This window comes from Sapajus apella, unplaced genomic scaffold (genome assembly GCF_009761245.1).
Source record: "Sapajus apella isolate SASKATOON/1434 unplaced genomic scaffold, GSC_monkey_1.0 scaffold205, whole genome shotgun sequence".
NCBI classification, from domain to species: domain Eukaryota; kingdom Metazoa; phylum Chordata; class Mammalia; order Primates; family Cebidae; genus Sapajus; species Sapajus apella.
In genome coordinates this window covers 690240-702690 of record NW_022437145.1, presented here as the reverse complement: position 1 = coordinate 702690, position 12451 = coordinate 690240, and the positions used below count along the sequence as shown (strand labels likewise).

The window sequence follows — 12451 nt, the reverse complement described above, 5'->3', positions numbered from 1 at the left end:
TTTTTTTTTTTTTTTTTTTTTTTGAGATGGAGTTTCACTCTTTTTGCCCAGGCTGGAGTGCAATGGTGTGATCTCGACTCACTACAACCTCTACCTCTCAGGTTCAAGTGATCCTTCTGCTTCAGCCTCCCAAGTAGCTGGGATTACAGGTGTGCACCACCATGCCTGGCTAATTTTGTATTTTTAGTAGAGGTTGGGTTTCACCATGTTGGCCAGGCTGATCTCAAACTCCTGACCTCGGGTGATCTGCAGGAGGGCACTTTTGAGGCACCAGTTGGGTGCCTCAGGAGGAGCTTCCTGCTGCCTCCACATCCCCAGCACCTGGGGAGGACAGTTGAGTTGAGAGTCTGGGCCTGGAGGGAAAGAGAACCGAGAGCCCAGAGCTGCTGCTGCGTTTGCATTGCTGAAGCAGCCCTGAGCCCCCAGGTTTGCTGTGGATGCCCCTGAGGGCCGCAGCAGGTTGGGGAAAGGAGAGAGTCCAGGAAAAAGACGTTCCCTCCAGGCATGGAGGACCCAGGAGCACCTGTGGTGGTGGATAAATGAATCGAGGCTGGAAACTACCAACTAGAAGCGGCAGAGGGTGGACCGGAACCGCAGTTGGCAGCTTTGGGACAGTGAGGACTAAGAGCAGAGCCTGTGGCCCCACTGGGCCGAGTCTGGAAAAATGGCTTTGCCTCCTCAGGGGCAGTGCCTGCAAAGGCCAGACAGGGAAGGCACGAAGCTCACACCCCCGGGAAGATGGGAGCTGGAGGTAGCAAGAACTGAAGACCCACGGAGGCTGCCGGGAGGGGCTGGGGCAGCAGGGATGGGGGTGGAGCCCAGTAATGGATGACCCACAGGTGGCACCGTCAGCCCTGCCCGCAGGCCATTCAACAGCAGAGGCCTCCTGGGCCCTCCTTGTTCTCTGTGTTCCAGCACCTGCGATGCCTCCTGGAGATCTCCTTCTTGCCTTTCTGGACCCAGCTTCTGTGTCCCCAGCTCAGAGAGGCCCTCCCGGACCCCATGGCTACTTCTCTGCCACCCCCTTGCCTCTGCCCTCGTCATCTGTAGGTCCCCTGATCTCTTACTCCATTTCTTCCCCAAGGCCAGCTCTGTGAGGCTGGGTGCCTCTCAGCCTGTTCCCTGCCACACACAGCCCCAGCCTCTAGTACAGGCCCTCCACATAGTAGGCCCTCAAGTAACATTTGCTGAAGGGCTTACCATTTATAGGGCTCTTTCACAACTGTCATTAAATTCATTCATTCAGGAGAGTTGCAGTGGCTCACACCTGTAGTCCCAGCAGTTTGGGAGGCCCAGGTGGGCTGATCACCTGAGGTTGGGAGCTGGCGACCAGCCTGGCCAACATAGGGAAATCCCACCTCTACAAAAAATACAAAAATTAGCCAGGTGGGCTATTGCATGTCTATAATCCCAGCTACTCAGGAGGCTGAGGCTTGAGTCCGGGAGGCAGAGGTTGCAGTGAGCCGAGATTGCACCACTGCACTCCAACCTGGGTGACAGAGAGACTACTTCTCAAACAAACAGAAATTCATTCATTCATTCCTTAAACTGATGCTAGCTGAGCACTTAGTATGTGTCAGGCCCTGTACAGAGCTGGGAACACAGAGGGAGTATAGCAAGCTAAACTCTCAGTCAGCTGGGTAGATCAGCTGTTACGCTGTCATGACCCATTCAGGAAAAAAGGAAGTAGAAGTCAGCAGGGGGCTTAAAAGCACAGACTGGCTCAGTTTCAGCTCTGCTGCTTACTGATTTCTGTGAGTGTGGGCTGGGTGCCCTGGGCTTCAGTTTCCCCAGGGGGGATGCCAAGCAGAGGAGCCATGTCATGGAGTTGTAGAAGGCGCAGAGGGGCCAGTGTGGCTCTAAGGTGCTTTGAGCACGAGGAGAGGTATCTCTCTCGGGAGGGCAGTGATCGCCATGATTCCCACCATCGGAGCAGGTTGGGGGGCTCCCGGCTGGCCTGAGGGGTCAAACTGGTCTTCCCAGAGCAGGCGCTCCCTGCAGCTGACCCTCCTCCTCTCACGGCATTGGATGCAGCAGGCCTCCCGCCTCACAGCACACTCTTCCTCTTGGTTCCAGGACCCCCTGGCCTCCTGGTTTTGCCCCACCCCACAGGCAGATTTGCTAGGTCACCCTCATCTTGGTGACGTCTGGCCTCTGGTGCAGCCGGGGCCCTTCCTCCGAGCCCTTCTGTTCTCTGCCTGTGCTCCTGCGGCGAAGGCTCTGCTCTGCAGGTCCATTCCCGGTCCACAGAATCTGAGGCTCAGACCCCTCCCCAAGCTCCAGCCCATGCTCCACAGCCCCGTATGGGGCCTGAGGGCACCGCCACCTCATGCATCCAGAGCACTGCTCCTCGTCCCCAAGCCCTCTACGTCCCAGCAAATGGGCTCCCGATGCTCAGGCCGGAGCCTTGGAGTTGTGTTCACTCTGCTCTCCCACCCACCCCTCAGCGAGCCCTGCACTCAGGCTGCCCAGGATCCAGTCCCTTCCCCGGGGCTTCCTGGGCGTCCAGGGCTCAGGGTTCCATCAGTGTCTCCCGGAATAAGGGTGTCTGCTGCCATCTTTTTTTTTTTTTTTTTTTGCAACAGAGTCTTGCTCTGTTGCCCAAGCTGGAGTGCAGTGGCAAAATCTCAGCTCACTGCAACCTCTGCCTCCTGGGTTCAAGCCATAGCTAGGATTACAGGTGTATGCCACCATGCCCGGCTGATTTTTGTATTTTTTTAGGAGAGATGAGGTTTCATCATATTGGTCAGGCTAGTCTCGAACTCCTGACCTGGTAATCTGCCCACCTCAGCTTCCCAAAGTGCTGGGATTACAGGCATGAACCACCATGCCTGGCCCCTGGCTCGTCTCTATGCTGTCTGTCCAGCCAAAGCATAGCCCTTGCCAGCGGCGGGGGCGGGGTAGGAACTGAGTGTCTCCAGTAGCTGGGGAGCCTGGCATGCAGTGCGTGCTTGTGGAAGCAATGACAGGATAAATGCACATGAGGACCTGGAAGATAAGCCAGAAGTGGCCAGAGTGTGAGGTAGGCAAGGCCACATTATCGCTCCCATTTTACAGAGGAGGAAACTGAGGCCCGACAGGCTTCCTGAGCTGCTGATGGCAGCAGCCCTGGTGTGCAGAGCTGGATCTCAGCCCACGCCTGGTAACTCCCTGCCCCACCACTGTCTACTAGGGAGGGAGACTTGGGCCACAGAGAGCTGGGTGCGGTGGGAGAAGCCACATTAGTGATTCATCTGAAAACCACAGTTGAAAGGGCAAATGCTGGTCCCAAGGACAGAGCACTCGGTGGGCAAGATGGGCAGGGGTGGGCAGGGGTGGGCAGGGAGCAGAGCAGCCCTGCCCCCATAGTGCAACGGCGCCCATCTGAGTTTTCAAGAAGGTTCCCTCCCTGTTCCACGGGACCCCTTGCCCCGGCCCAGCCTCCCCAGCCTCCCCAGGAGGCCTCTTTTCCGGAGATCCTGCCTCCTCCCCTTGCCAGCCCCAACCTACAGTCTTCCCCACATCTGTGGCAGCAGAGGGAGGCTTATACAATGCAACTGCAGCCACTTCCCTGCCCTGGTGGCCCCCACTGCCCTCCGGGTAGACGCCGTGGCATTTGGCCTCCCGTGGCCCCATCTGCGCTGGCCTGCGGCTCACCTCCTTTCCGTCTGACTCTCCGTCCCTCTGTGCATTCCTGACACATCGTGACACTCCTGCCCCTAAGCTGTTTGCCATGCCTCAGACACCTTCTCAGACTGGGAGAGCTTAGAAATTCCTCCTGTGTTTTCAGAAGACTGCAAGATGGCCCTGAGACGTCTGCGGCAGTCCCCTGCAGACCTGGGGCCCCTTCCTGGGGCCCTACAGCGGCACTCACCTCTCTGGCAGCCCCAGAAGTCTCACTGACAGAGCCTCGAGGCCAGGCCTGGGTCTCTCTCACCACAGGGTTCTCCATGCCTAGCCCAGGCCCAGGACCAGGGAGGGACACAGCTGAGCTCCAGGGACCGTACTTTCCAGCCCCAGCAGGGCCAAAGAGCTGAGCCCAGGTCAGCCTCGCAGGAGAGCCACTGCCCGTGAGCTCACAACCTCAGCCCTGGCAGTGTCCAAGCTGGCCAGCTCAGGGAGGACACAGACACTAGGTCCCCAGCTGCCTGACAAGAGGAGGCACCAAGGTGCCCTGGAGTGGAGCACAGCCTCTGACTATGACAATGTCCTCAATTAGCAGGTGGTGCAGTGGAGGGGACCCTGGGTTTGAGGACACACATCTGGGTTTGATCCAAGGACAGCTCTTTACCAGATGAACAAGCCTCAGTTTCCCCCCTCTGTTTTCTTTTGTTTTGTTCTGTTTTGTTTTGTTTCTGAGAGTCTCACTCCTTTTGCCCAGGCTGGAGTGCAATGTCGCAATCTCGGCTCACTGCAACCTCCGCCTCCCGGGTTCAAGCGATTCTCCTGTCTAAGCCTCCTGAGTAGCTGGGATTACAGACGCCAGCCACCATACCCAGCTAAATTTTGTAATTTTAGTAGAGATGAGGTTTTGCTATGTTCGCCAGGCTGGTCTTGAACTCCTGACCTCAAGTGATTCACCTGCCTCGGCCTCTCAAAGTGCTAGGATTACAGGTGTGAGCCACAGTACCTGGCCCCCTCTCTGTTAAATGAGCAATTCCATGCCCACCTCCTCAGGCTGGTTTGAGAATTAAATGGAAATAAGGACAAGTCCCAGCAGACTTTGTAAACTATCAAGTGCTCCGCAAATGCCAGCACTTCTCTGAGTCTGTGAGGCTTACGTGTTCTAATAAGGCAGGGGAGTGAACACTCCAGCTCCCGTCTCGTCAGTATCTTGGTGAAACACAGACCTGGATTCAAATCTTGCCTCTGCCACTTCCTAGCTTCGTGGCCTCGACAAGTCACCTGCCCTCTCTGAGCCTCCTCTCCCTCAGGGACAGAACCAGATGATGGGAAGACTCGCCTGCAGGTTTGTGGAGAGGCCCATGAGAGAAGGCAGGTCAGGTGTTCAGAGCCCTACCTGGCTCCATCCTCTGAGCCATTATGTGCTGTGACTGGGGATGGCGCCGGCTTCTGCCTGAGAGTTAAGTCGCTCTCAACAGCTAATCCTGCAGTAAATGGGCTGGGGTTTGGCAGGAGGCCAGGGTTTTTAATTAGCTCCTGCCCTTAGATGAGGCAGTTGTGGCTCCACTGTCAGCAGTGACAGTGTGGTGCCTGCAATGAGCAGGGACGTCCAGGCCACCACCCTCTGCCTCCGGAGGGCCGCCTGCACCGCCTCCTGACCTGCCCAGGCTTCACCTTCCCAGCGGGCCCAGCCCAGCCTCCACCATGACCATTAGCGCTCCAGGCAGCAGCCAGCGGGTGCTTTCTCCAGCGCAGCTCTGACCTGGCTCCCACTTCCAGCCCTTAGTTATTTCCTACACTCTTCACGCAGCCTGCACGGCCACTCCGGCCCCTCCCGGGCAGGCTCCCCTCTCTGGCCACACTGACCTTCTCTCTCTCTTTTTTTTTGAGATGGGGTCTTGTTTCATCACCAGGCTGGAGTGCAGTGGTGTGATCTCGGCTCACTGCAACCTCCACCTCCCGGTTCAAGTGATTCTCCTGCCTCAGCCTCCCAAGTAGCTGGGATTACAGGTACCCACCACCACGCCTGGCTGATTTTTGTATTTTTAGTAGAGAGGGGGTTTTGCCATGTTGGCCAGGCTGGTCTTGAACTTCCGACCTCATGATCTGCCCACCTCAGCCTCCCAAAGTGCTGGGATTACGGGCGTGAGCCACCGTGCCCGGCCTACGCTGACCTTCTCTAAGAGCCTCAGGACCACCAGGCCTTGGCACATGCTACTCCCTCTACCTGGGGCTCCCTCCTCCATCTCTTGCTAAATGAACTTGCCCTCAGGATTTCACCTTCAATATTGCTTCTGCCCAGTGGGGCATTGGTTTCCTCCTTGTGTGCCAGAGGCTCCGTGACCGCGATCAGCCCACATACCATGTTTTGGCAAAACTGCTGGTTCATCCTCTATCTCTTCACTGGCCCCTAAACTTCAGGAGGCTAGGGACGGTGCCCACTTCCTCACACTGTGTGCTGGTTGACTGAGGACCCCCTAAGCGCCACCTCCTTAGCACCAGGCACCTGCTCCCTGTGCTCTCCTTGAGTCTTTGCAACAATCTCACAAAGGATGGTTATTGCTGAAGAGACCAAGACCCGCCGCCAGGCATGGTGGCTCACGCCTGTAATCCCAGCACTTTAGGAGGCCAAGGCGGGCGGATCACCTGAGGTCAGGAGTTCAAGACCAGCCTGGCCAACATCATGAAACCCTGTCTCTACTAAAAAATACAAAATTAGCCGGCCATGGTGTTACGCACCTGCAGTCCCAGCTACTCAGGAAGCTGAGTCAGGAAAATCGCTTGAACCTAGCAGGTGGAGGTTGCAGTGAGCCAAGATTTCACCACTGCACTCCAGCCTGGGCAACAAGAGCGAAATTCCTTCTCAAAAAAAACGAAAAAGAAACCCAGGCCCAGAGAGGGGAACAGGCTTGCTCGAGGCCAGAGCCAGTGACAGCAGGGCAGGACTGGACACCAGGCCTGGCCGGCGCCACTAGAGGCCCACCCACGACAGCCAGCTTGGTCGGTGGGGCCCTGCCCCACTGACACCGGGCCCAGCAGCTTGCGTCCCTACAAGCCAGGTACTCCGTCCAGGGACCACACATCGTGTGGGCCTTTTCTATTTCCTGTGTCTCCAGGTGCTTGAGTGGCTTGATGCAGGTGTTGGAGGCGTTTGCCATGTTTCACTGGAGAGGGTGAGTGGGAGGGATGGAGCGAGGAATCTCTGCATGGCCTTATGACAATCTGCCATCCTTTCCCCTGGTGGGGTCTGCATGCGAGCCACTCATCCCTGGCCCTAACTCCTTTCTCCCTACAGAGGCAGATGCAGGCTCCACGGAAGGACCCCGCCAGGAAGCGCCCAGCTCCAAGATCTGCCAGCAGCCCCAAGGAGGCTCCTGCAGAATCCGTGTACACAGTGAGTCCCGGGGCCCAGGCTCCCTCCACCACTCTCAGGCCCGAGGCAGGGTCTGATTCCCTGGCTCCGTCCTTTTCTTTCTTTCTTTTTTTTCTTTTTTGAGACAGAATCTTGCTCTGTCACCCAGGCTGGATTGCAGCGGTACGATCTCGGCTCACGGCAACCTCTGCCTCCCGAGTTCAAGCGATTCTCTTGCTTCAGCCTCCTGAGTAGCTGGGATTATAGGCGCATGCCACCATGCCCGGCTAATTTTGTATTTTTAGTAGAGACAGGGTTTCACCATGTTGGTCAGGCTGGTCTTGAACTCCTGACCTTGTGATCCGCCCACCTCCGCCTCCCAAAGTGCTGGGACTACAGGCATGAACCACCGCGCCCGGCCCCCAGCCCCCTGCTTCACTCTTATACTAGCTGTGTGACCTCTCCTAGCCTCAAGTTCCTCATCTGTAAAATAAGGACAATTCCCACCTCGTGGAATTTCTGTGAAGCTGAAAAGAGATGATACGTGCAGGCCCCCTGGAAAGCATACGAATGCCAGGTGCCCCCCATGCCCTGTTCCCCTCCTTGACATGGCCCCTCATTCTGGAACAAGTGAGGGCACAAGTTGGTAAGGATGAAGAAAGCTCCTTCATCTGACCAAACAACTGTCCCCACTTCCTCCTGTTTTTATTGCACAAACAACACAAATCACAAAAAGAGGAAGAGGTCAGGCGCCATCCCACGCCCTTAACGCATCGGTGATTTTTAACTATTTGCTCTCTCCCCTCCTGGCACATGCAGAAATGGTCACCATCGCAGCAACGACACGGGTTGGGACCCTGTTTGCTCCACTCCCTGCTGTGTCCTAGGCATTTTCTGAAACAATCTTCCTGGAGATGTGGGAGTGGCTGCGGCATAGGGGACGAGGAGGCCAGGCCGCCCCAGCCCAGCCAGCCGGCCAGCACACGGCCCTCGGCCCAGTAGCTGGGGCTCGGGAGGGCGGGGAACACCCTTCTTGCTATGCTCCTTTCAGCTCCATGAGCAGCATATGCTCCAAGCAGAGCAAGTGAAGAACAAATGCCACCCAGTGCCAGCTGGGGTCCCCATCCCGTGAGATCTGGCACCGCCAGGTGGGCTCCCCACTTCGCGCCCGGGAGGCACAGAGCCCTTCTGGGGCCCTGAGGTTTCTGCAGGTGCACGCTCCTCGGCTGCTGGGCACTCGGGTTCTCGCACGTGCTGCCGTTTCTGTCTCCACATCAACTCACTCTACGCCACCAAACTCCACACGGAGGACGCCTTGTCTGCTGAGGATGGGGCGGGTGGCATCGAGGCCAAGGAAATGTCCCTGTGGGGCAGTGCCAACAGTTAGTTCCAAGTGGAATACGGCATTTCTCAGAGGGTTCTCAGCCTCTCCGCCCTGGGGAATTTCCATCAGCCACAGCTTTGCACGTGGCCAGAGCCTTCCTCATATTCTCTCCGGTCTCCCAGCATCTCGTGGTGGTATTTTCCCTACCAGGGATTCTGGTGTCAACTGTTAGATGAAAATATTTTCTCTCTCTCTCCCTCTCACTCTCACTTTCCCTCTCCCCCAGCATACACATATGTGAAATATATATATATGAAGAAAATAACCAGCATCCTAATCCCATCTTCTTCCAGGATAAATGCTAGTAACATTGACTAATATATTTTCCAGTATTTTTTTCTATAAATATATACAAAGAAACCCATACCACTCACCCATCCTTCTTTTTTAATCGGAATAATACAGCAATGTTTTCATGAACATCCTTCCACGTGAATAAATATCCTTCTGTGAGATTATTTTTAATAGAAGAGCTCTTTTGAAAAGTAGAGCTCCCTTTTTGCCTGGGTTTAGAAGCTGCTGGGACTCAGACTGACTTCTCTGAAGAGAGTTACCTGCTTGCAGGGTTGCAAGGCAGCTTGGAGAGGAGAGGTCATAGGACTTTGCTGAGTCCTTGACACAAGGCTCTACCCACTGGGATTGGACCTGGGCAGAGGAGAATGGCATTCACAATGATGATGATGATATCAATTGCCATTTGTTGTGTACCTACTATGTGCCAGGCATCGTGGCAGGAATTTACACCTGTTATATTTGATCAACCCTCTTAATAAGGCTTTGGGGTATAGGTGTTGTCCCCATTTTCACTTTATTTTCTAATTATCTATTGCTACTACTTCAATTTATTTTTTAAAAATTTGACCTATTCTTTGGGAGGCCAAGGTGGGCGATTCACCTGAGGTCAGGAGTTTGAGACCAGCTTGGCCAACATGACGAAACCCCTTCTCTACTAAAAATACAAAAATTAGCTGGGTGTGTTGGTTCATGCCTGTAGTCTCAGCTACTTGGGAGGCTGAGGTAGGAGAATCACTTGAACCCAGGAGGCAGAAGTTGCAGTGAGCTGAGATCATGCCACTGCACTCCAGCCTGGGTGACAGAGGGAGACTCTGTCTCAAAATAAACAAGTAAATTAAATAAATTTAAAAATAAAAGAGCAAACTTGATTAAAAGCATGAATTTGGGGTGGGTCAGAGAGACCCACCCAAACCCCCATCCAAGCCTTGTTCTTTTGCTTACCAGTTCTCCTACTTAAACTTCCTGAGTCTTAGTTCCATGATCTACAAAATAGGGTTAACAGGACAATCCTGGTTTACAGCTTATAAACATGCTGTGACTTCTTCTGCCTGAAATTCCTTGAGCCCATCTCTCCCTCCAGCTCCCTGCCCTTTCTCCACAGCACTTTAGAACAGAGTTCCTGGTGGCTCAAGCCTGTAATCCTAGCACTTTGGGAGACCGAGGCAGGTGGATCATGAGGTCAGGGGTTCGAGACCAACCTGGCCAATATGGTGAAACCCCATCTCTACTAAAAATATAAAAAATTAGCCAGGTGTGGTGGCGCATGCCTGTAGCTCCAGCTACTTGGGAGGCTGAGGCGGGAGAATCGCCTGAACCCGGAGGCAGAGGAGTGGCTCCACTGTTGTCAGGTCCCCCTCACCTTCAGCCCCTCTCCCTCTCCTTTCTGTTCCTCTCTGTTCACTTACAGCCCTTCTCTTCGCCAGAAACTTCCTTCTCAGTCGTCATTGACTCCACGTCGTTAAACCTATGTGCAGTTCTCATTCCTCACCTCCCTTGATGAATCCGCAGCATCTGACACCCTTGAGCTCTCCCTCCTCCTCAAAACACTTTCTTCACTTGCTTCCAGAACATTCCACTCTCTCCGGATCTTCCTCTCCCTCACTGCCATGCCTCCCCAGTCCCTTTCACTGGTTCCTTCTCCAGAACCAGTGGAAACCTGACCTGCAATGATTGGAGTAAATGTTGGAACCCATCCTTAGACCCCTCTTCTCCCATCTTCACTCCCTCCACTGGGTGACTTCATTTAGCCACAAGGTTCCGAAGACCGTCTACATCCTCACAACTCCCAGCTTTATATTTCCAGCCTAGACATCACTGAACACGAGTCAACCCCACTTGAATGTCTAAATGGCGTCTCTCTCAAACCAAACTCCAATTTTTATTTTCTTTTTTTTTAAGACAGAGTCTTGCTCTTGTAGCCTAGCCTGGAGTGCAGTAGCGAGATCTTGGCTCACTGCAACCTCCGCCTCCCAGGTTCAAGTGATTCTCTTGCCTCAGCCTCCTGAGTAGCTGGGATTATAGGCACGCACTGCCACACCCGGCTAATTTTTGTAGAGGTGGGCTTTCGACATGTTGGCCAGGCTGGTCTCGAATTCCTGATCTCAAATGATGCACCTACCTCAGCTTCCCAAAGTGCTGGGATTACAGGCATGAGCTACTGTGTCTGGTCTCCAATTCCAATTCTTTACCCTTCCGAGAGCCTCTTCCCCCGTCTCCTCATCACTGCTCCATCCTTCCCGTTGCTCGCTTGAAATGTTGAAGTTGTTCTCTCTGTCTGTCTTTCAATCACTACCCATATCTGATCCATCAGCAAATCTTGCTTCAAAAGGTATCCAGAGCCCAACCCTTCTCACTGCCCCAGCGCTAACAGTGGTGGGAGCCAGTCCCATTTCTTGCCTGGCGTACTGCAGTTGGTCTCTAAGCAGCTGGTCTAGTTTTATCCTCTCCCCTCCCCATGACCCCCTACCCCACCCCACCCCTGTTCATTTTCTACCTGGCAGCAGCCAGTGACCTGCTAAGCCATCAACAGATCATGGTCCTCTGCTCAGAGCCCTCTGAGACAGAGACACCAAGATGGGGTTAGAGGAGCAAGGGTTTTTTTGTTTTTTGTTTTTTTTTTTTGAGACAGAGTCTCACTCTGTCACCAGGCTGGAGTGCAGTGGCTCGATCTCAGCTCACTGCAATCTTCACCCCCCGGGTTCAAGCAATTCTCCTGCCTCAGCCTCCCTAGTAGCTGGGACTACAGGCGCCACCACCATGTCCAGCTAATTTTTGCATTTTTAGTAGAGACAGGGTTTTACCATGTTGGCCAGGATGGTCTCAATCTCTTGACCTTGTGATCCACCCACCTTGGCCTCCCAGAGTGCTGGGATTTCAGGCATGAGCCACTGTGCCCAGCCTGCTCCCTCATTCTTTCAGCTCTCTTCTTGCATGGGACCTTTCAGTGCAACCTTTTCCTGACTTTTCTTTCAAAATTGCAGCCTCCCTCCTTTCCTGTCCCGTCCCAGCCTCTCCATCTTCCTTCTCTGAGTGCCTCCAGTGTCCTCATGGGCACCTTTTACCGAGATGATTGTCAGTCTGGAGCTTCCTCCTCGTCCCACACCAGCCTGGCACCCGGCACACAGTAGGTACTCAGGGATCATCCACTCTATGATGGGCAGAAGCCTGTTCTTACTTCCCAGGTGTCTGGGGTTCCACGGGGCCTGGCGCAGGGAAGGGGGGACACCCAGTAGCAGATGTGAGGTGTCAGGATGTGGTCTGCATCCATCTTCAGCAGCGGTGCCCAGAACCCCACCCACCCAGCGGCTCTACCCCAGACCTGCCCGGCCCCAGAGGCCCCACCCGCCCAGCGGCTCTGTCCCAGACCTGCCCGGCCCAGCGTCCTTGACCTTGCTCTCAGCCTCCAGTCCCTCCTGCTCCCGCTCCTGCTCTGAGCTGCAGCCAGAGGGATCTTTTTACACACAACTCTAGTGCCTGGTGAGGAAGGCCTCCAGGGGCTCCCCATTGCCACTGCCTGGTCTAGAGTTGAATTGCTTCTCCAAGGAGTGTACTCCTTCCCGAAAAACACCCCCGAGTCTCACCCATCACCCTCAATGTCCAAGACCGTCAGACTAGGTCCAGGCCCAGGGATGCTAACCTCAGCTCTGGCCTCAGCCTGCCTGGAGGAAGGCCTTGCCTTCCTCACGCCACTGGCAGTTGGATGACAACTGGGGTCAGCACCATTGCCCACTGGGCAGCAGGAGGCAAAGGGCCTGGAGGGCCTGGATCCCAGACAAACAGCCACAGCCCAGCCCAGCCACAGTCCCCAGCCCCCAACC

The 12451-nt window shown here is 54.9% G+C and overlaps 1 protein-coding gene across 2 annotated transcripts in view; it reads left to right on the top strand.

Moving 5' to 3' along the window:
• NFAM1 (NFAT activating protein with ITAM motif 1) overlaps nucleotides 1-12451 on the top strand; it is a 44266-nt gene that overhangs the window by 27177 nt on the left and 4638 nt on the right. For both annotated transcript variants that reach the window (XM_032270159.1, XM_032270160.1), the window contains exon 4: nucleotides 6899-6997. In XM_032270159.1, coding sequence (XP_032126050.1) covers nucleotides 6899-6997 — 99 coding nt within the window. The remainder of the gene's footprint in view (nucleotides 1-6898; nucleotides 6998-12451) is intronic.